This window comes from Lemur catta, chromosome 13 (assembly GCF_020740605.2).
Source record: "Lemur catta isolate mLemCat1 chromosome 13, mLemCat1.pri, whole genome shotgun sequence".
Classification (NCBI taxonomy): Eukaryota; Metazoa; Chordata; class Mammalia; order Primates; family Lemuridae; genus Lemur; species Lemur catta.
The window spans coordinates 7867114-7891316 of NC_059140.1; the positions used below are offsets into that span (position 1 = coordinate 7867114).

The 24203-nt window shown below is 37.3% G+C and overlaps 1 protein-coding gene and 1 pseudogene across 1 annotated transcript in view; one reads left to right on the forward strand and one right to left on the reverse strand.

Annotated features, from left to right (window-relative positions):
* Nucleotides 1-402: 402 nt before the first annotated feature.
* The window catches only part of LOC123649398 (zinc finger protein 682-like), a 45660-nt gene continuing 21859 nt past the window's right edge, over nt 403-24203 (reverse strand). The window contains exons 3-5 of the mRNA XM_045567520.1: nt 23845-23940; nt 2573-2953; nt 403-2335 (exon numbers count right to left, since the gene is read on the reverse strand). Coding sequence (XP_045423476.1) covers nt 1134-2335; nt 2573-2953; nt 23845-23940 — 1679 coding nt within the window. The 3' untranslated portion in view covers nt 403-1133. The remainder of the gene's footprint in view (nt 2336-2572; nt 2954-23844; nt 23941-24203) is intronic.
* LOC123649394 lies at nt 19588-20388 on the forward strand (annotated as a pseudogene).

Genomic DNA, 24203 nt, shown 5'->3' on the forward strand with positions numbered 1-24203 from the left:
TGCCTCAGCCTCCCGAGTAGCTGGGACTACAGACATGTGCCATCATGCCCGGCTAACTTTTTTTATATATATTTTAGTTGGCCAGATAATTTCTTTCTATTTTTAGTAGAGACGGGGTCTCGCTCTTGCTCAGGCTGGTCTCAAACTCCTGACCTCGAGCAATCCACCCGCCTCGGCCTCCCAGAGTGCTAGGATTACAGGCATGAGCCACCGTGCCCGGCCGCTTTCATAGTTTTAATGGAGCAAAAATCGACCACATGCTTTCACAAAAACTCCAGAAATGAAAGCATACCATCAAGTAAGTAACTTGAAAGTTGAATTACATTAACATATAACTTTCAAAAAAAAAATAAAATTTTTAATGCAAAAAACTATACTTTGAATGTAATTCTAACTCACCATAAAATCAATCTCCTGCTCCTTTTAAACATACATATACATAAATTATTTAACAATTTTCATATTGGATTTTTCTCTATAATAAACCCTCTGCTTTGGGACAAATATACATTTATAGAGTTTCTCTCCTGTTTACATTCTCTAAACTTAAATTTTGAGCAACTGATGGAGGGTTTTGTTCCATTATAAATTCTACTGTGCACAATAAGATATGTGACAAAATATTACAACTATAAAGAGTATTACTGTATCTTTAATTCTTTCTCAGTATAAACACTTTAGAACACTCTAAGACTTTTATTTTCCAGAAGATATTTTGACAGTTGTTACACTTATACCACTGTTATCCAATATGACTATCCGATGTCAAGTAATATGTGAGCACTTATTAAAGGCTTTCCCACTTTCTTTACATTTGTAGGATTTTTCACAGGTATGAATTCTCTCTTGTATAGTAAGGGAAAAGCACCAGGCAAATGCTTTCCCATATTCTTCATATTTGTATGATTTCTCTCAGATATAACTTACAGTTATAAATGTTTAAGCACTGGTTACAGGCTTAGCCACATTCTTCACTTTAGTAAGATTTCTCTTCAGTATGTATTTCATCGAGTAGGGTATGAACATCACTTAAAGGCTTTGACACATTATTCACATTTGTAGGGTTTCTCTACTGTATAAATTATCTTTTAATTAGAAAGGTTTGAGCAATGTTTAAAGATTTTCCACATTCTTCACATTTGTAGGGTTTCTCTTGTATGAATTCCCTTATGTACAGAAAGGTATGAGTACTGGTTAAAGGCTTTGCCACATTTTTCACATTGGTAAGGTTTTTCTCTGGTATGAATAATTCTCTTATGTAGACTAAGGTTTGAGCTGTGGTTAAAAGCTTTGCCACATTCTTCACATTTGTAGGGTTTCTCTCCAGTATGAATTCTCTTATGGTTAGTAAGGTCTGAGCAACGGTAGAAGGCTTTGCCACATTGTTCACATCTGTAGGGTTTCTCTCCTGTATGAATTCTCTTATGAATAGTAAGGTCTGAGCAACGGTTGAAGGCTTTGCCACATTGTTCACATCTGTAGGGTTTCTCCCCGGTATGAATTCTCCTATGAATAGTAAGGTCTGAGCAACGGTTAAAGGCTTTACCACATTCTTCACATCTGTAGGGTTTCTCTCCGGTATGAATTCTCTTATGATTAGTAAGGTCTGAGCAACGGTTGAAGGCTTTGCCACATTCTTCACATTTGTAGGGTTTTTCTCCAGTATGAATGATTCTCTTATGTATAATAAGGCTTGAGCTGTGGTTAAAAGCTTTGTCACATTCTCCACATTTGTAGGGTTTCTCTCCAGTATGAACTCTCTTATGTTTAGTAAGGTCTGAGCATTGATTAAAGACTTTGCCACATTCTTCACATTTATAGGGTTTCTCTCCAGTATGAATTCTCTTATGTTTAGTAAGGACTGAGCAATGAATAAAAGCTTTGCCACATTCTTCACATTTGTAAGGTTTTTCACTGGTATGAACAATTCTCTTATGTAGACTAAGGTTTGAGCTGTGGTTAAAAGCTTTGCCACATTCTTCACATCTGTAGGGTTTTTCTCCAGTATGAATTCTCTTATGTATAATAAGGCTTGAGCTGCGGTTAAAAGCTTTGCCACATTCTTCACATTTGTAGGGTTTCTCTCCAGTATGAATTCTCTTATGAATAGTAAGGTCTGAACAACGGTTAAAGGCTTTGCCACATTGTTCACATTTGTAGTGTTTCTCTTCATTATGAATTCTCTTATGTTTAGTAAGGTATGAACACTGGTTAAAAGCTTTGCCACATTGTTCACATTTGTAGGGTTTCTCTCCAGTATGAATTCCCTTATGTGCAGTAAGTTGTGAGCACCAGTAAAAGGCTTTGTCACATTCTTCGCATTTGTAGGGTTTATCTCCAGAATGAATTTTTTTATATACAGAAGGATATAAGTAGTGGCTAAAGGCATTATCACATTCTTTACATTCACAGGATTTTTCTCTGGAATGAATTCTCTTATGTATACTAAGGTCTGAGTTGTGGCTAAAATCTTTGCCATAATTTTTACATTTACACCATTTCTCACCAGTGTAAATTATCTTATGATTAGAAAGGCTTGAGCAAGATTTAAAGACTTTGTCACATTCATTACATTTGTAAGGTTTCTCTCCATTATGAATTCTCTTATGTTCAGTAATGTGTGGGCATTGGTTAAAGGCTTTCCCACATTCTTTACATTTAAAAGATTTTTCTACTGTATGTCTCATCTTATGTCTATTAAGATTTGACAAGTTTTTGAAGACTTTCAAACATTTATTACATTGAAATATTTTGCTGTGGGTAGTTGTTGAACATTGTTTAAGTCCATTATAACATTCTTTCTGCTTCTTACAGTCACCCACCTTTTCCCAGTCTTTCGTTAGGTTTAAATTCTCAAAACCACAGCTTCCGTATCTTCTCAGTATCACTTTTTGGAATGAAACATTTATCCCCTGCTCTGGCAAATGGTCTTGGGTAGAATGAGAAGACATAGCTGAAAGAAATTTAAAAAAATACCAAATTATCCCACTTACTTCTTTTTTTCAGAATCCGATGAATATACATTACAAATTTAATACGTGAAATAATACCAAGCACACTAGAAAAATGGTATAATAAAATATACAGGCTCTAATTATCTTTTAGATACAAAACTATACTGACCAGATTGATTTATGGGAATTCTAAAAACCAGGTAAGAGTCTGTAGCATGTCAGTTGAGCACAATGCCAAGAGCCACACAGAAAGGGAAGAAAGGTTTGTTATGTTTACCCACCAAGGCCTTTCCTGTTTAACACAGCATGGTGTACATAGAAGTAAACTCACAACTCCCAGCTTCTCCCTCAAAAGAGAAAAAAAATAGTAACACCTGCGTCCGTCTTTCTGGGTTTGGGGGCCCTTATAAAGATTGGTTTCTATTTACCATAACACAGAGTGCTGAAAGGAATGATACTATAATTTAAAACACAGAATGGGTGTACTGAAACCAAATGTAAAAGTTTCTTACAACAGTAGAGGGACTTCAGTGCCGCAAACAAGAGAACAGGTGTAGCAAATGATGACTGGCTCTTAAGAAGAAATGTGGGAATACTGTTTTAACAAGAAAATAAACACAAAATTTTACAGAATAAACATGCTCAGAACAGATTTGAGGCTCCCCAAATCTCTAGTACAGTTAATTGGGGTCAGGGTCCCCTAGGACAAAGTCACTTTGTAAAGTTTGTGACAGGTGGGTTTTTTTAAATCCACAAATCTCAACCAAAGATTAAAATATATACACAATATAAAGGTGATATGGTCTAGTCAAAGAAACAAAATAAATTATCAGAAATCGGCCATAAAGGAATGGAGAGGTATTAATTATCTGAAAGCATTAAAAATATCCATCTGAATGATGCTGAACAAATACATGCAAACAATACAGACAACTAAATAAAATCAGGGAAATGAGAATATCTACAATAAAGAAAAGGATAGAAAGAAACATTGTGAGGCTGAAGAATACAGTAAGAAATGACATGGCTGGGTGCGGTGGCTCACACCTGTAATCCTAGCCCTCTGGGAGGCCGAGGCGGGTGGATCGCTCGAGGTCAGGAGTTCGAGACCAGCCTGAGCAAGAGTGAGATCCCGTCTCTACCAAAAATAGAAAGAAATGATTTGGACAGCTAAAAACCTATATAGCTGGGCATGGTGGCACATGCCTGTAGTCCCAGCTACTCAGGAGGCTGAGGCAGTAGGATCGCTTAAGCCCAGGAGTTTGAGGGTGCTGTGAGCTAGGCTGATGCCACGGCACTCACTCTAGCCCGAGCAACAAAGTGAGACTCTGTCTCAAAAAAAAAAAAAAAAAAAAAAGAAATGACAGATATTCTCAAATATAAGAAAAAAGACAAAACATTAAGAAGCTCAAGAAACTTGGGATAAACACAAAGAGACTTGTAACAGGACAGATTTATAAGCAAAGTTGTGAAAGTCACACACAAGAGAATATTGAAAGCAGCAAGAGAAAAGTGATGTGTCATCTATAAGCATGCTCCTATGAAATTACTAGTGGATTTATCAACAGACAGCTTGCATGGCAGAAAAGAGTTCAGCGATATAGTCAGTATGGTAAAAAATCAAAAGCTTCAAGCAGAAATACTATATCCAGCAAAAGTGCCCTTCTAAATGAAGAAAAAATAAAGACTTACCAAGATAACTAGATGCTGAAAAAGTTTATCACCAATAGACCTGACCCACAAGAAATGCCAAAGGAAGCCCCTTTCATAGAAAAGAGAAAGATGCTAGAAAAGTCCACAAAATCTTATGAAAATAAATAAATCCCTGGGAAAGATATGTAAGTACACCTAAGTGAATTTTTGTAGGATTAAAATGATGGTGCAGAAAATACTTTTAATCATGCTCTAAAATTTGAAGACAAAAACAAAAAAATAATACTGAACCTCTGTTAATGAGTATACAATATAAGATATAATTGGTGACGTCAATAACAAAGTTGAGGGCAGATATAATAAGGAAGAATTTTTATATGCAACTAAAGTAAAGTTGTTACCAGTTTAAAATATATTGTTGTAGCAGAGGAAAAAATGGCAGACTAGAGGCAGCCTTTCAGTTTGCTGCTACCAATAAAAGAAGTGAAAGGTATAGGCAGCTGCCTACATATGGATGGCTCACCCAGGAAGTACCATAGTGAATTCAGAGAGAAGCAACATAGGATATTGAGTGTGGAAAAAAAGGTGACAGGTTAATACATATACAAAGATTACAGAACACGAGGAGAAAAACAGGAGAATAGAGTGTGGGAGCACTGTGCTCGCCTTGCTGGTGCAGTGTGGACTGAACTGCCAGATGATACCCACCACCCCCACAGACCGCCTACCTGTTCAGACAGGGACATGCCTGGAGTCTGTACGGAGCCCTTGAACTAGATAACAGACACTGTGGAGATCAGGCAAGAGAGGAAATTCTGAACTCTTGGGTGCACCATGCTGGGGCTACACTGGGCTGGGGAGACACCGCACTGATTTGTGGTTTTCCTCAGCCAGACCCTGGAAATTATTGCCAGGCACTTTATCCCTAGAGCACAACAGGACCAGGGCGCAGGAATTGACTGTAGAGTAGCACGTACCGATCTGAGAGGCTCTGGGTGACTGTTTCTGCAGGTTCTGGGTGGGGTGTGCAGAATTGTGACCTCTGCATGTCTTACGTGGCATCTGTTGGACTCTTGGGCCTAAGCAGCAGCCTTCAGCCTGCTTAGCCCTGAACCTGTACTCCAGGCCCCAACCACCTCCTGCCTGCCTGGCCCTGACCCTGCCCTCCAGGTTGGGGCATCCTGTCATCTGCATGGCCCCTGGCTTGCAGCCCCTGGTCAAAGGCTTATTTTCTGTCTCCACACCAGTCTCAGCTTGAAGGCTCTCATTGCCAGGGTGCAACAGGTTCCGCCATGAGAGGCCTCAGGTGACCATTTCAGCAGGTCCTTTGTGGGGTGAGGAGAGCTGTGACCCCTGTATGTCTGAGCCGGCATCTGTGGGGCCTTAATGCCTAAGAAGCAGGCTGCAGCCTGCTCCACTGTGAACCTGCCCTCCAGGCCCAGCCACCTCCTTCCTCCCTGGCCCTGACCCTGCCCTCCAGGTCAACTCAGTGCACCATCTGCATGACCCCTGGCTTGGATCCCCTGATCAGAGGCTTTGCTTCTGTCTCCACCATGGTCCCTGCTTGGAGGCTCTAATGCCAGGGCAGAGTAGGCTCCAACCTGAGAGGTTCTACTTGGCTGCTTCAGCAGGCTTTGAGCACAGTGTGAAAAGCTCTGTGGTCCCTTGGCCACTGGACCCAATCTCAGCCTGCCTGACTTGGCAGTCATGGGCCCCCAGAGCCTATGGAACAGCATGCTGCTTCTTGTTTGGCCAAGACTCCACCCTTCTGCCCCAACTGCCTCGAGCCTGCAAGGTCCTGACCCTGCTCCTCCAGGATGGATCCACCTGCCAGTTGCATAGCCCCACTTTTAGGAAAAAGGCCTTGTGCAGAGCTTCTGCTCACAGCTCCTTCCTACTCATAGCTTGAAGGCTGTCACGCTGGAGCCTGAGGCTCTGCCCCTTAACCTCCAGAAATCTCACAAAGCCCGAGACACCATTCCAAAGTTTCCAGCACTGCATCTAGACCCCAAAACCCTACCTCAGAGCCTTCACCACAAAACCAGAGCTGGAAGAGATACGCCAAAGTCCAACGCCTGATCAGGGACCCCCCCCAGCCTAAAGCTGCCAGCATACTGTGACCTGCTTTGAGCAATTTTCCACAACCCAGGAACCCACAACAACCTTATCCAGCTGCTCCAGTTACCTCTGTGGCGAGACCCTGGGTAGAGCAATCCCCACAACACCAGCCTCTGTGAAGAGAGTCTCATCCAGCTCCCAACTTGAACATACTAAAACTATCTGGAGAGTTCACAGCAAAGAACAGAAGTCCTGAAAACTCATTACCCTGGAACTCAGAAAAAAGGGTTCAGATGAGGAGAAACCAGCAAAAGAACCCATGCAACATGAAAACTCAAAACAGATCAACATCCCCAAGAGATTACAACGGAGTTATAGCAGTGAACTCTAACTACAAGGAGATTGCTGGAATGACAGAAATGGAATCCAGAATATGGATGGCAGGCTGGGCGTGGTGGCTCATGCCTGTAATCCTAGCACTCTGGGAGGCCAAGGTGGGAGGATTGCTTGAGGTCAGGAGTTCAAGACCAGCCTGAGCAACAGCGAGACTCTGTCTCTACTAAAAATAGAAAAAAAAATTAGCCAGTCAACTAAAAATAGAAACAAAAAAAATTAGCTGGGTGTGGTGGCTCGCACCTGTAGTCCTAGCTACTGGGGGAGGCTGAGGCAGGAAGATCACTTGAGCCCAGGAGTTTGAGGTTGCTGTGAGCTAGGCTGATGCTACAGCACTCACTCTAGCCCAGGCAACAAAGCGAGACTCTGTCTAAAAAAAAAAAAAGAATATGGAAGGCAAATAAGATGAATGGAATTGAAGAGAAAACTGAAAACCAACAAAAAGAAGCCCAAAAAATATTTCAGAAAATTAATGAAAAAGTCACCAAAGAGGCTGACAGACTTAGGAAGGATATAATACAACCTAAAGAAATGAAAGGATTTCAGGGATTTTCAAACTGCAGCAGAAAATTTCAACAACAGATCAAACCAAGGAGAAGAAAAAATCTCAGAGCTTGAAGACAAGGCTTTGGAGCTAAACCAACCATTTAAAGAGGCAAAGAAGAAAAGAATGAGGCAGAACAATCACTTAGACATAGGACTACGCGAAGCAAGCAAACAAACAAACAAACAAATTATAGATATCACTGAAGGAGAAGAAAGTGCTAAAAGCATAGAAAATCTACTTGAGGGAATTATTGTGGAAAAATTCCCCAGGATTGCCAGAGATCCAGACATCCAGATACAAGATAGCCATTGAACACTGGAAAGATTCATATCTCCAAGACACACAGTATTCAACCTGGCCAAAGTCAAAATGAAAGAAAAAAGTCTATAAGCAGCTAGATGTAAGCAACAACTGACCTACAAGGAAAAACCCATGAGGTTAACAACAGACTTCTCAGCAGAAACCTTACAAGCCAGAAAGGAGTGGATCCCCATCTTCAATCTTATTAAACAAAACAACTGCCAGCCCAGAATTCTGTATCCTGTGAAACTAAGGTTGATATTTGATGGAGAAAGTAACTCTTTTCTAGACAACCAAACACTGAGAGAATCTGCCAAGTCCAGACTTGCCCTGCAAGAAGTACATAGACCTATAATACACATAGATCAGAAAAATAGATACCCACCAGTATAAAAACCCCCAAAAGCTAAAGGTCAGAGCCTAGTCACCACAATGGTTCAAGAAGTAAAACAGAGCAATAAAGTTCTACTCAACAGGATGAACAGAAATCCACTCCACTTACCAATTCCTTCAATAAACGTGAATGGCTTGAACTCCCCACTCAAGAGACATAGGCTGGCTGAGTAGAAAATAACATATGAGCCAAGTATCTGCTGTCTCCAGGAAACAACACATCTAACCCACAAGGATTTATTCAGACTCAAGGTGAGGGAATGGAAAACAATATTCCAGGCAAATGGAAACCAAAATAAAGCTACAGTTCTCATTTCACATAACATAGTCTTACAATCAATGAAAGTAATGAAAGACAAAGATGATCATTATATAATGGTAAAGGGAACAATTGAACAAGAAGACAGAACAGTTTTAAATATTTACACACCTAACACAGGAGGGCCCAGATTCATAAAGAAAATTTTACTTGATCAAAACAAAATAATAAATAACAGCACTGTAATAGCTGGGATTTCAACACCCTTGTGACAGAACAGGACAGATCTTCCAAACAGAAAATAAACAAAGAAACAATGGACTTAAACAGAACTCTATAACAAATGGGCCTGACTGACATTTACAGAACATTCTACTCAAAACCATTGACTATACATTTTGCTCATCAGCTCATGGAATAGTGCTGGAAGTCCTAGCCAGAGCAATCAGACAATAGAAGGAAATCAAAGGTATCCAAAGGAGGGCAGAGGAGGTCTAGTTATTACTCTTTGCTGATGATATAATCTTATATCTAGAAAACCCCAAAGATTCTGCCATGAGAATACTGGAACTGATAAATAAATTCAGAAAGTCTCAGGTTACAAAATCAATGTACACAAATCAGTAGCATTCACATACACCACCAACAGTCAAGCTGAGAACCAAATCAAAGACTCACTACCTTTAACAACAGCAACAAAGAAAATAAAATACCTATGAATATATTTAACTAAGGAGGTGAAAGACCTCTACAGGTAGAACTATGAAACACTGAGGAAGAAAATAGTAGAGGACGTAAAGAGATGGAAAATCATACCATGCTCATGTGTCGGCAGAATCAGTATTGTTAAAATGTCTATACTACCCAAAGTGATCTACAGATTCAATGAAATCCCTATTAAAATACAAACATCATTTTTTGCATTTCTAGAAAAAAAATAAGTCTATGCTTCATATTGAACCACAGAAAACCCTGCATAGCCAAAGCAACCTTGAGGCATCAATTTATCAGGCTTCAAGCTATTCTACAAGGCTACAGTAACCAAAACAGCATGGTACTGGCACAAGAAGAGAGACATAGACTAACAGAGACCCCAGATATAGAACCATCCACATATTGCCATCTGTTTTTTGATGAAGCAGAAAATAACATTAAACAGGGAGAAGAATTTATATTCAATAAACGGTACTGAGAAAATTGGATAGCCACATGTTAAAGACTGAAACAGGATCCACACCTCTCACAAAAATCAACTCATGATGGATAATAGACTTAAACCTAAGGCATGAAACCATAAGAATTTTAGAAGAAAATTTTGGAAGAACTCTTATAGACATCAGCCTAGGCAAAGAATTTATGACAAAGACTTCAAAAGCAATCACAGCAACAACAAAAATAAATAAATGGGGCCTGATCAAATTAAAAAGCTTCTGCACAGCCAAGGAAACTATCTCAAGAGTAAACAGACAACCTACAGAATGAAAGAAAATATTTGCATGCAACACATCCAATAAAGGGCCGATAACTAGAATCTATAAAGAACTCAGAAAAATCAGGAAGAAAAAATCAAACAATTCCATTAAAAAATGGGCAAAGGATATGAACAGAGACTTTTCAAAAGAAGACAAACTAATGGCCAAGAAACATATGAAAAAATGCTCAACCTCTCTAATCATTAGGGAAATGGAAATCAAAACCTCAATGAGCTATCACTTAACTCCAGTGAGAATGGCTTTTATCAAAAAGTCCCAAAACAACAAATGTTGGCGTGGATGGGGAGAGATAGGAACACTCATACACTGCTGGTGGCACTGCAAACTAGTATAACCTCTATAGAATGTAGTATGTAGAGACCTCAAAGAACTAAAAGTAGAACTAGCATTTGATTCAGCAATTCCACTACTGGGTATCTACCCAAAGAAAAAAGACATTCCATAAAAATGACAACTGCACTCGAATGCTTGTTACAGCACAATTCACAGTTGCAAAGATGTGGAAACAACCCAAGTGCCCATCGATAGATGAGTGGATTAATAAAAGGTGGTATATATATTATACCATGGAGTACTACTCAAGCATAAAAGAAATGGTGAACTAATACCTTTTGTATTTTTGTTGGATGGAACTTGAGCCCTTTTTTTTTAAGTGAAGTATCGCAAGAATGGAAAAACAAACACCACATGTACTCACCATTAAATCCACACTAATTGATCAACACTGATGTGCACATATGGAAATAACATCCATTGGGGATCAGGCAGGCAAGAGGGGAGAGAGGATGAGTAAATTCATACCTTATGGGTTTGGTGCACACTGTCTGGGGGATGGGCATGTTTGTATCTTTGGCACAGGTGGTACAAAGGCAATTTGTGTGATCACAGCATTTGTACCCCTGTAATATTCTGAAATAATAAAATAAAATAAAACCTATTGTTTTAACTGTAAGAAGTTTTGTGTAATTGCCATGGTAACCACAATAAAAACACCTATAGAGATACACTCAAATAACATGAAAGGATTCAAAGCATGTAACTACAAAGATCAATGAGACACAAAGGGAGACAAAAAGAGAGGAAAAGAGGTACATGGCAATAGAAAATCCTTCCTTTTCAGAAAATTGTGTAATTATTCAGGGACTAAACTTCACAATCAAATATTATAAAGACAGAAATTTAAGAAAATAAAAAATAATATCCTACTATATACTCTCTACAAGAGACTCATCTTAGATCAAAGAATAAAAATGGACTAAAAGTGACAGAACAAAAAAAATTATTACATGCAAATATTGAGGTCACAGTTAGGCACAATATATTTTGAGACAAAACTTCTCCTATTTTATAAAATATACTTTAAGTCAGAACTGTCACAAAAGACACAGAGGGATATTAAATAATAATAAAAGGGTTTATTTACTCAGAAACTATGATTATTTTTATATTTTCACATATATAATATATATTATATATGCATATGTGTGTATAGGGTGTGTGTGTGTGCGTGCTGTGTGTAAAATCAGGATTGACAAATATAAAGCGAACACTGACAGAATTGAAACAAGAAATACACAGCAATATAATAATGGTAGTATACTTCAATACCTTTTGGTAATGAATAATAATGAAAGATATAACATTAATAACGGAATCAACAACTTGAAAGCATTATAAAACAATTATACCTAATAGTCATAGAGAAAATACTCCACACAATAGCAGAATATACAATCTTCTCAATAGCTCATAAAACATTCTCCCAGATAGAACACCTGTTATCCCAGAAAACAATCCTTTACAAATTTTTAAAATTTAAAATTGTACAAACTATTATTTATAACAAAAATGCGATGAAACTAGAAATTACAGAAGAAAAATCAGAAAACCCACAAATAAGTAGAAATTACACACTCTTGAGCATGGTCTTGTTCAAGGGTTGGAAGACTTACTATTGTGAAAGATACCCATACTGACCAAAATGATCTACAAATTCAAAGCAATCTCTTTAAAATTATCAATGTCATATTATGCAAAAAAAGAAAAAGCAATTCAAACATTATTATATAGAATGCCAAAGTACCATGAAGAGCCAAACAGTCTTGAAAAAAGAAACAATGTTGGAGGCATTACAATTTCTGATCTCAAGACGTTACAAGGTACACTGATCAAAGCAGTTTGCTACTGGCATAAAGGCAGACAACTAGACAAATTAGACAAAATGTAGGACAGACATAAATCCCCCGCATATATGGTAAAACAGAGTTATCTGCACATCCACACTTATTTCAGCATCATTCACAAAAACCATAGGTGAAAAGAACCCAAACTTGCCTCACAAAATGAAAAGATAAATATAATTTGGGATATAAAATAATGGAGGAGTATTACTCAGCTTTTAAAAGGCAGGAAATCTTCTAACATCTACAATAAAGATAAATCTTGACATTATAATAAATAATATAAGTCAGTTCCCCCCCCAAAAACACTCTTCATGAATCTGCTTATATAAAATATTTAAAGTAGTTACATTTTCAGTAACAAGAGAAAAACAGAATAGGGTTTGTAAAGGACCAGACAATAAGGAAAAGAGGCACTTTTTTCATGTATATTGAGTTTTAGCTTTGCAAGGTAAAAACATTATAGAGATATATATTGCATAACAATGTTAATATACTTAACATGGCTAAACTATAATTAAAATATTTAACATTGTAAATTTCATGTTTTTTGCAATAAACAATACCAAAAATAGAGCTTTGAAGCTTTCCAAAATTTATCTTCAAATCACACAAATGTTTCACACAAAGATAATATATATTTCCCAATAAGTACATGTTGAAATTAAGACAATTTCATGACTATTTACCTAGACAAGATAAAATAACCATTGATCACCAATCAAAAAAAAATGTACTATACATAAATAAAATAGGACTAATATTTATACAGGCAAGCAAACACAAAGAAAATTATATTGGCAATAGATAAGAGGCTGATTTATTTGCTTTACACTGTGTTAAGGTATACAGAGTTTAATATTATCATGTAAAACTAAAAACTTAGTTAACTGACATGAGATGGAATACTTCAAAAAATGAAGCAGAGGCTAGGTGCAGTGGCTCAGACCTGTAATCCTCGCACTCTGGGAAGCCGAGGTGGGAGCATTGTTTGAGGTCAGGAGTTCGAGAACAGCCTGAGCAAGAGTGAGACCATCTCTACTAACAATAAAAAAAATTAGCTGGGCAACTGAAAAACAGAAAATATTAGCCAGGCATGGTGACACGTGCCTGTAATCCCAGCTACTTGGGAGGCTGAGGCAGGAGGATCGCTTGAGCCCAGGAGTTTGAGGTTGCTGTGAGACAGGCTGACACCACAGTACTCTAGCCTAGGCAACAGAGTGAGACTCTGTCTCAAAATAAATAAATAAATAAATAAAGCAGAACTATAAAATTACACAAAAGAATTAAAAGAAACTTTAACCCACAGAATTCTGAATAAACATAGTGTATTACTGAAAAAGAATTCTAGATAACTAAAATTTTCAAAGATGACTGGGCATCCCTGAAGAGCACAGATTTTGAATCATTAGCACACAGGGCAATAATATTTTGCAAAAATACATTATAATCATTCATAAAAAGCTTTGATAAGAAAATATTAAATGTTAGGCATTTAAATGATACTAGCAAAACTTCTTTTTCATGTTATTAATATATTGGTGCTCTTCTTACACAAAAGAGAAAGGGTGCAATCCAGTTTTCAGAAACAAAGTCTTACATTTCTAAATATTGGAACAACATGGATATTGTAAAATATGCTATGAAAGTGATATATAAAATGAACAATTAGGAATAAATTTTATTATCATTCAGGTAAAGGCTGATTCCAGTGGATGGAAATGCTAATAACTATTTGCATGCAGTAAACTGAAACATGCAAACCAATCATTTTAATAAATGAGGGGTGCATACTATCTACTTCAGTTTTATAAAACATATAAAATCAAACATGTTATTTAAGAACTTTTGAAAGTTCTCTATTAAGACATGATCAGTATAAAATGATATAATTTGTCACAATAACAAAATGGGGGATGTAAAGAGGCCTGTTTTTTTAATTTAATTGAAGTTAATTTGTTTTGAGACTGAATTGTAGTGGTATAACTTTAAGATGTCTTTTTATGCTCTATTTCTAAAGGTGTTCAGAAAGAAAATATCTACAGGAGTTATTTAAACAATGAGAGAAGAATCAAAGCAAGTAATTACAAAATCAATAAATCAAAAATGAAGGCAGCCCATCTCTACTAAAAATATAAAGAAATTAGCCAGGCAACTAAAAATAGAAAAAATTAGTTAGACGTGATGGCACATGCTTGAGTCCGAGCTACTTGGGAGGCTGAGGCAGGAAGATCGCTTGTACCCAGGAGTTTGAGGTCGCTGTGAGCTAGGCTGACGCCATGGCCCTCTAGCCCAGGCAACATAGTAAGACTCTGTCTCAGAAAAAAAAAACGAGAGAGACAATATACTTCCTGATTTCAAAATATCAAAGCTACAAACATAAAAGCAATATGGTACTGACACAAAGACTGATAAAGGGATTAAGGAAAATAATAGGGAGCCCAGAAATATATCCTTCTCTGTATGATCAAATGATCACCCACAAGGTGGCCATAACCACACAATGGGGAAAGCAGAACATCTACAACAGGTAATGTAAAAATTGGATATCTACATAAAAAAACATTGAAGTTGGACCAATTCCTTGCACCACACACAAAATATTTTAAATGGATTAAATACATACAAGAAATATCACTAATAAAACTCTTAGAATAATATATAGAAAAAAAAGATCATGACATTAGCACTTTCAGTGTTTTCTTGGATATGACATCAAATGCTAAATCAGCAAAGAACAGTGAAACTACATCAAATTTCAGAATTTCTGTACATCAAAGGAAGCATTTAGTGGAGTGAACATACTGCCTAAAAAAGCAGTAAAAATATTTTTAACTCATATATACAACAGGAGTTAATAGTCAGAATATATAAATTCAACAATAAAAACTTAATAACTTGATTAAAAAATGGGCAAAGGATTGAACTAATATTTTTTCAAAGATGATATACAAATGGCCAACAAGCATTTGAAAGAATACTCAAAATTACTAATTTTTAGAAAAATGCAAAGCAAAATCACAATGAAATATCACCTCACATTCAAAATGGACAATATTAAAAAAAAGTTTGTCAAAGATGTAGAGAAATTGGAAGCCATTTGAAATATTGGTGGAGGACAATGATGCAGAGAAATTGGAACCCATCTGAAATATTGGTGGGGGACAATGATGCATACACTATAAAAAATATATGAGGGTTCCTCAAAAAATTAAAAATAAAAATTAGTGAATGATCCAGCAATCCGACTTCTGGGTATCTATCCAAAGTATGCAGTGCAGAACCTGGAAGAGATATGTGTGCACTCATGTTCATTGCAGCATTATTCACAAAGCAGGAGGTATAAGCATACCAGATGCCCCTCAACTGATGAACACATTAAAAAATATAATATATACAGATAATGGACTTAAATAAGAAAATATGATATATACAGACAATTCAGCCTTAAATAAGAAAATCTTAGGCCAGGTGTGGTGGCTTGTGCCTATAATTGTAACACTTTGGGAGGCCAAGACAGAATTGCTTGAGGCCAGGAGTTCAAGACCAGCCTGAGCAACATAGCAAGACCTTGTCTCTAAAAAAAAAAAAAAAAAAAATAGAAAAATTAGCTAGGCCTAGTGGTGTGTACTGTAGTCCAGCTATTCAGGAGGCTAAAGCCGGAGGACCACTTGAGCTCAGGTGTTTGAGATTGCAGTGAGCTATGATGACACCACTGCACTCTATTCCAGGCAGTAGAGTGAGACTCTCTCTCCTGTCTCAAAAAAAAAAAAAAGAAAGAAAAAGAAAACAAAAAATCTTGCCACATTCTATAATAAAGAGAAACATTGGGACTTTTATGCTAACTGAAATAAATGGTAGATAGTGTATGATTACACTTATTATGATGTATCTTAAGTAGTCAAATTCCTAGAAACAAAAAATAAAATGGAGTTTGTCAAGGGCTGGAGAGAGGGTAAAATGAACAGTTGTTAATTAATAGGTATTGAGTTTTAGTTTTGCAAGATATAAAAGTTCTAGAGGTCTTGTATATAACAATGTAAATATACTTACTACTCCTGAAATGTACACTTAAAAAGATTTAAGATGGTAAATTTTTTGTATTATGTTTTCACAATGAAATTATTTTAAAAGAATAACTAAAAGAGTTACAAAGCCTTTCAAAAATTACCTGCAAATCACAGAAGTGTTTCCCTCTCACAAAGATAATATAGATGCATCAATAAATACATGGTAAATTTAAGACTATTTCCATGACTATTCACCTAGACATGACAAAATAATAATTGAAAATGACCTGGGAAAAGAAATATACAAGATAAACCATAAACAAACTTAGGGTGATATTTACAGAGACAAACACACAGACATACATACAATTTTTAATATAATATGGATGATTCATATTTTAATCAAATCACACATGGACTCCAAGTGCATACAGAGATGGAATTTTATTCAAAATTATAATACACAGGTGAAACCAAATACAAACTGATGTCAAGGAACATACTTTAAAAAAGAAACACAGGAATATGAAATTGCAAAACAAGAATAAGAGAAATGTTTAGACATAAAATCCTGTACGCAACATTGCTGTACTATTAAATTTTTTTCTAGATAATGACAATGTTCAATTGCGACTGAATCCATGGAGAGCAGGTATGTTGAATCATTAGTATGCAGTGTATGGCAGTAAAATTTCAGAGAAAATGTACTACAATCATTAATATCATAAAAGGCTCTAATCAAAATATTTTAATAAGCATTTAAAAACCATGAAAAATAACTTTTATTATATTATTAATATTAGCATAATATTTATTGATGCTATTCTTACAAAAACTGAAAAGGCAGTAATTCAGCCTTTGGAAGCAAAAAAAGCTTATATTTCAAAATATAGTAAAAATATAACTTTTGTAAAATATTATGAGTCACTGCTACGTAAAATAAACATTTACTAAAAATTATAATTTAGATATAGGTTGAGCAAAGTGGATGACAATTTTAATTGATTCCTTTTTGCCTGCAGTAAACTTAAACTTTCAAGTGAATCTTTTAATAAATATGGCATGCCTACGAATTATCTAATTTACTTCTTTCATAATGTGAAATTATACCATATTATTCTGAATATTTGAATCTAAAATTACAGAAAATTTAGTATAGAACAAAATAGAAGGTAAAAACATAGAGTAAAATCAGCAAGATGGCAGAATAGAAAGTCCTTTGCTTGTTTACCTCCCCACACACAGAAACAAACATTTTGCATCCATCCATTGGAAAAAAGTCCAGCACAGTGGCTCACACTGGTAATCTCAGCTACTAAGGAGCTGAGGTGAAAGGATCACTTCAGTCCAGCAGTTTGAGACCAGCTTGGGTGATATAATGAGACCCCATCTTTAAAAAGTGCTTTTATGAGAGCTTTGGGATCCAAGGAAAAGGTTGTAAAGCCCTGGTAAACCCCTATAAAAAGAAGGGTTATTTAAAGCAGACAGGCCCTAATTCAGGTGGCAAACTTGAAGACCCCTGGTCTTGGCTAAAGATCAGGAAATGACCCAATTAACTTGGTCCCACTAAGAAATCTAAAGTGACTATGCAGGCATCTCCAGCTTCTCCCAATCATGATCTGGGAGTGGTCACCTTTAAAGAGATCTAGGGAGAGATAACCATTTGTGGTCATGGAGGCAAGCCTGCAGAATTTGGTACTCACTGAGGTCTCTGAAGCAGTTCTGTGACTCAGTTCCAGCCCTCTTAGCACAGTCATTGGCCAATTCTGCCCACCTAAGTACCCACAGAATAAGCTGGGGAAAACCCCCAACATACTCAGTGGGAGCCACACTCATCCAAACACATAATATCAGGACCACCTTACGCAGACCCAACTGCAAGTCCCTGCCCGACAGGTCAAAGTCATGAAGGCAGTCCAGTCTGCCCATGAATAAGGCAGAATTCACAACTACCCCAGCCCTTGGCAACAAGCCTACACTAAAGGCAGACCTCACTGTGTACCCAATAGCAGACTTATGACCCAGCTAGAACCCCTCTTATCTGCAAACCCAGAAGGAGATCACATCAGCCTGGGTACCCAAGAAGGAAAGATCTCTACCTGCTGGAACTGGCTTATAAAAACTAGAAGAGGTATTTGCTCCTTCAAAAGCACAGACACCAATGCAAGATTATATTATGCCCATTTTCAATGCTTCTATTTTAACATAGTATTGAAAATCATAGGCAGAACTATTAGGCAAGAAAATGAAAAAAGGTTGTCCGAATAGAAAAGAAAGAAGTAAAATTGTCACTGTAGTATATGACCTGATTTTATATAGATATTTATATATAAACTGTTTAAAAAAAAACAAAAAACTGTTTAAAATACACAATCAGTAAATAAACAGAACATTAAATTATCATACAAATGTTGGTGAACCCATACATTAACAAGCTAATAAAAAAGAAAGAAAACAATCTCTTGTACAATATCAAAATATTAATTTTTTAAAAATAAATTTAACCAAGGTAAAAAATCTTTACATTGAAAAATATAAGATACTGATGAGAGAAATTGAAGATGACACAAATAAATGTAAAAATATCCCATGTTTATGGATTGGAAGAATAAATACTGTTAAAGTGTCATAAAACCCAAAGTGATTTATAGATTCAATGAACTCCCTATCAAAATTCCAATGGCATTTTTCACAAAAATTGAAAAAAACCCACAATCTGAAAATTTTTATGGAACTACAATAGACTTTGAATAGACAAAGTAATCTTGAGGAAAAGCAACGCTATAAGCACAATAGTTTCTCATTTCAAACTATATTCCAAAACTATAGTAATAAAAACAGAATGGTATATATATTAAAAATGACATAACAACCAATGAAACAGAATAGAGAGCCCAGAGATCAACCCATGCTTACAAGGTCAACTAATCTTTGCCAGAGACAAGAATACACAATACAGAAAGTATAGTGTCTTCAATAATTGGTGCTAGGAAAACTGGATATCCATGAGCAAAAGAATAAAATTAGACCATTTTTCTTACACCTAAATTAACTCAAAATAAAATAAAGATTTGTGTAAGACATGAATCCTTAAAAATCTTCAAAGAAAACATACAAAAACGCAGGATCCGGAGCTGGTGTTGGTAACAGCGGAATGCCCAGTCCACCTCTCCCCTTGGTCCCCGAATAGTGCTACTGATCACCAAGTAGCCGTAAAATATAATAAACCCTCAGCACTTGCTCAGTAATTTTGTAAAGTCTCAAGTAAAAGGGACATAAACAAAAAATTCTTTTTTGTGAAGGACTCCAGAAATAAAATTCTCTAGGGATTAAAAAAAAGAAAGAAAATGCCCGCCGATATACTGGAGAGAAATTCCCCGTCCCCGGTGGCCGCTACCCCAGCCAGTGGCAACAAGACACCGGATAAACCAAAGACAGCATCTGAGTACAGAAAGTCATCAAAGCCTATCACGGAGAAGACAAAGAGCAAGAATAAATGAAAAGTCTGAGCAGCTGAAAACACTGATTTTGGATGCTCTTAGGAATGATAGCTGGCGGCACCCCAAGCTGGGCAAGGCAGTGAAGCACCTCCAGCACCTGCCGCGGGCGCAGACGGCCGCACTGAGCACAGGCCCGAGCGTGCGGGGGAAGCGCCACGCCGCCTTCCAGAGCGCACGAATGAGGTGACCCGCTTCCTGTCCACGCGCGAGGGCGTTAACACCAAGGTGCGCACCGGCTGCTCGGCCACCTGGCCAACTGCATGACCAGATCAGCGCCATGACCTACCCCGGGCAGCCGCACCCCGCCTCGCAGGCGCCGCCGCCGCCGCCGCCGCCGCCGCCGCCGGGATCTGGCGGCCCCCAGCACGCGCCATTCGCACCGCTCGTGCCCATCCCCGGGGACGCGGCGCCCCCCGCCGGCGGCGCCCCTGCAAGCCGGGCAGCCAGGCTGGAGAGGGCTTCCAGGTGGTCCCAGCTCCTGCCAGCCAGCTTCCCTTCCTCATCCCCAACAGGGCCTTAGCGCACAGCGGCTTTGTCATCCCCGTGTACACAAGCAAGAGTGGGACCTCCGTGGGCCCCAACGCAGTGTCGCCTTCCAGCGGCACCTTGCTCACGGCGGACTCCCTGTGGACGTCGTGGCGGAACTGAGAGGTTCAGGCCACCCCTCCCCTTAAGTTCCCCACACAATCTCTCTTCCCTCTGGACACTAAACAGGAACCTGGATGGCTTTTGTGATTAAGTGGTTACTTTGTTTTTTTTTTTATTTCTAAAAAGTTACTTTTTTGTAGAGCGCTGTATTAAGTGACTGACCATGCACTCTATTTGTATATATTTTATATGTTCATATTGGATTGCACCTTTGTATTAAAAAAGTTCAGATGACATTTCCTTTTTACATGAGATTTCTTTTTTATGTGATGCCAAAGATGTTTGAAAATGGTCTTAAAATATCTTCCTTTTGGAAAGTTTATTTGAGAAAATATAATAAAAAGAAAATGTGAAAAAAAAACATAAAAAACCTTCTTGATATTGATGTTGGCAATGGATTTTTTAAATACAACACCAAAAGTATGGAAACAAAAGCAAATATAAACAAACTGGGGGCTGGGCGCGGTGGCTCACGCCTGTAATCCTAGCACTCTGGGAGGCCGAAGCGGGAGGATCGCTTGAGGTCAGGAGTTCGAGACCAGCCTGAGCAAGAAGCAAGACCCCGTCTCTACTAAAAAATAGAAAGAAATTAGCTGGACAACTAAAAAATATATATAGAAAAAATTAGCCAGGCATGGTGGTGCATGCCTGTAGTCCCAACTACTTAGGATGCTGAGGCAGTAGGATTGCTTGAGTCCAGGAGTCTGACGTTGCTGTGAGCTAGGCTGACGCCACGGCACTCTAGCCTGGGCAACAGAGTGAGCCTCTGTCTCAAAAACAAAAAAACAAAAAAACAAAAAACCAAATTGGACTATATCAAATTAAAAAGCTTTTATACAGCAAAGAAAACAATGAAATAAGATAATTATACGATGGGAGGAAACATTGCAAACCACGTCTGATAAGAGGTTAATACACAAATTTTATAAGAAACATGTAAATCAAAGACAAAAACAATAATAATAATGAATATAGTAACCAATTGAAAAATAGGCATAAGACTGAGTAGATTTTTTTCCCAATGAAGACAAACAAGTGGCCAAGTATATGAAAATGTGCTCAACCTCACCAATTATTAGGGAATTACAAATCAAAATCATGATATTACTTCATTCATACCTGTTAGGATAGCTAATATCAAAAAGAAAAGATAACAAGTTTTGACAAGGATATGAAGAAAAAGAAATCCTATACCCTATTGGTGAGTTGTAAATTGGTAGCTTCTTATGAAAACAAGTATGGAGGATCTCTAAAAGTTAAAATAAATAGAACTACCATACAATTCAGCAATCCCACTTCTGTATATATAACCAAGGGAAATAAAATTAGTATCTCAAATAAATATATGCACTACCATGTTCACTGCAGCATTATTCATAATTGGCAAGAAATGAAAACAACCTAAATGTGTGTAAATGCTGAATAAACCAAAAAAATGGTATATATAGATGACAGAATGTTATTGAGTTATAAAAAATATTATTCAACCATGTCAACAACATAAAGGGACCTGGAGGACATTATGCTAACTAAAATAAGGCAGGCATATAAAGACAAATACTGCATGATCTCACTTCTGGGGGCAACTAAAAAGGTTGTAATCATTGAAAAAGAAAGTGCAAAAGTGGTTGCCAGCGCCTGAGGTGGGGAAAAATTGGGAGAAGTTACTCAAAGGGTATAAACTTTCAGTTACAAGATGAATAAGTTGTGTGGATCTAATGTATAACATTGTTACTATAGATAATGTTTTGTATCTTAAAATTTTCTGAGAGTAGACCTTAAGTGTTCTTACTATCAAAAAAAGTAACTGTGAAGTAATAAATATGTTCATTAACTTGATTGTATTAATCATTTCACAATGTATACACATATCATATCATTACATTATATATAATAATTATATATTTACACAACTTATTTGTGAAGAAAATCCATGTCACACACACATACACCACATTTATGTATGTGTGGATGTATATGTACACATACACATACACACACATATATATATATATGAATGATGCAGTCCCAGTAAGCTTTATACTAAACAAAATTACAAAATGATAGTTATTAAAAAATATTAATAAAGTAACAATTGGGAGTTTAATATATGCTCAGCAGTGTTCCAAGCTGCCCAATGACATAATAATATTAAGAAATGTATGGAAGGCCGGGCGCGGTGGCTCACGCCTGTAATCCTAGCCCTCTGGGAGGCAGAGGCGGGTGGATCGCTCGAGGTCAGGAGTTCGAGACCAGCCTGAGCAAGACCCCGTCTCTACTAAAAATAGAAAGAAATTATATGGACAACTAAAAATATATATAGAAAAAAATTAGCCGGGCATGGTGGCGCATGTCTGTAGTCCCAGCTACTCGGGAGGCTGAGGCAGTAGGATTGCTTAAGCCCAGGAGTTTGAGGTTGCTGTGAGCTAGGCTGACGCCACGGCACTCACTCTAGCCCGGCAACAGAATGAGACTCTGTCTCAAAAAAAAAAAAAAAAAAGAAATGTATGGAATAGACACATACAACTATATTACAGTTGAGGAATTTGGGCACATAGAGTTTAAATTATTAATCAGAGTTCACACACTAAAGTAAAATAACATTAGATTTTATTATATTTATGGAGATACTTAATATTCTGATAATATTACTAAGTATGAATTTCTGTAGTCATATTTAATACTTCCATAGGATAAAAAGCCATAGAGCAGAAAACACACAACATCTGCTTGTGGTGTTCCTGGGATTTCTGAACCAAATACCAATATTACCACTACACTCACATTTCAGATATGATGCAAAAAGGGAAATTAAAAAACGGTTTAACGTAGAATTCCTCAAAAATGCATAGATATTCCCATGTCATAAAAAGCAATGGAAGAGAAGTCAGATCCTGCAGACCCTTATAAACCATGAACAGGATGTTGGTTTTCACTATAACCTCAAAGGAAGATCACTGAAGGGGAAGTAAAGTCCTTAGATAACTTAAAAACAAGGGATAGGCCAGGCACTGTGGCTCATGTCTGTACTCCTAGCACTGTGGGAGGTGAGAGAATTGCTTGACCTCAGGCATTCAAGACCAGCCTGAGCAAGAGTAAGACCTCGTCTTTTACTAAAAATAGAGAAAATTAGCTGGGCATGGTGGCATGCGCCTGTAGCTACTCAGGAGGCTGAGCCCAGGAGTTTGAGGTTGGCTACTAAGCTGATGCCATAGCACTGTAGCCTAGGCAACAGAGCAAGACTGTGTCTTAAATAAACAAACAAACAAAAAGAAAACAAACAAAAAAAGAGGGACAGAGATGCCTCTATGTGAGATCAATTAGAAGAAAAACCCAGGCTTCTCAGAAATCATTTGTATTGGAGCAGAGTTTCCCAAACCACATTTTAAGGTGTGGCTTCTTCCTTGACCTTTTGATCTCTCACCTGTGTCATCTGCTTCATTCACTCCCACCTACCTGGGTGTTCTGCTACTTTGTCATGTCTCTTCACATTCCAGAGCTCTTTCCTTTGCTCCAGACAGGTGATCAGGTCTGGCTTAGAGACTGTAAGACCTGTTTTAATAAAAAGAACGTAACATGACTCTTGCTGAAATTCTGCAATTACCAACTCAGTACTGTGCTCAGTAGAAAAAAAAGAACATTATAGAAGATTTTAGATAATTAATTCCAAAGTACCATTTCCTGACAAACTTTAGAATATTTAGGAAGTACTTAAAATTTGTGCATCCTTAGCTCTCTTACCCAGTACTAGTGAATCAAAAATTGATAGTGGAAATTGGGTTTTAAGTTGTGAACAACAATACTTTATGCCACTA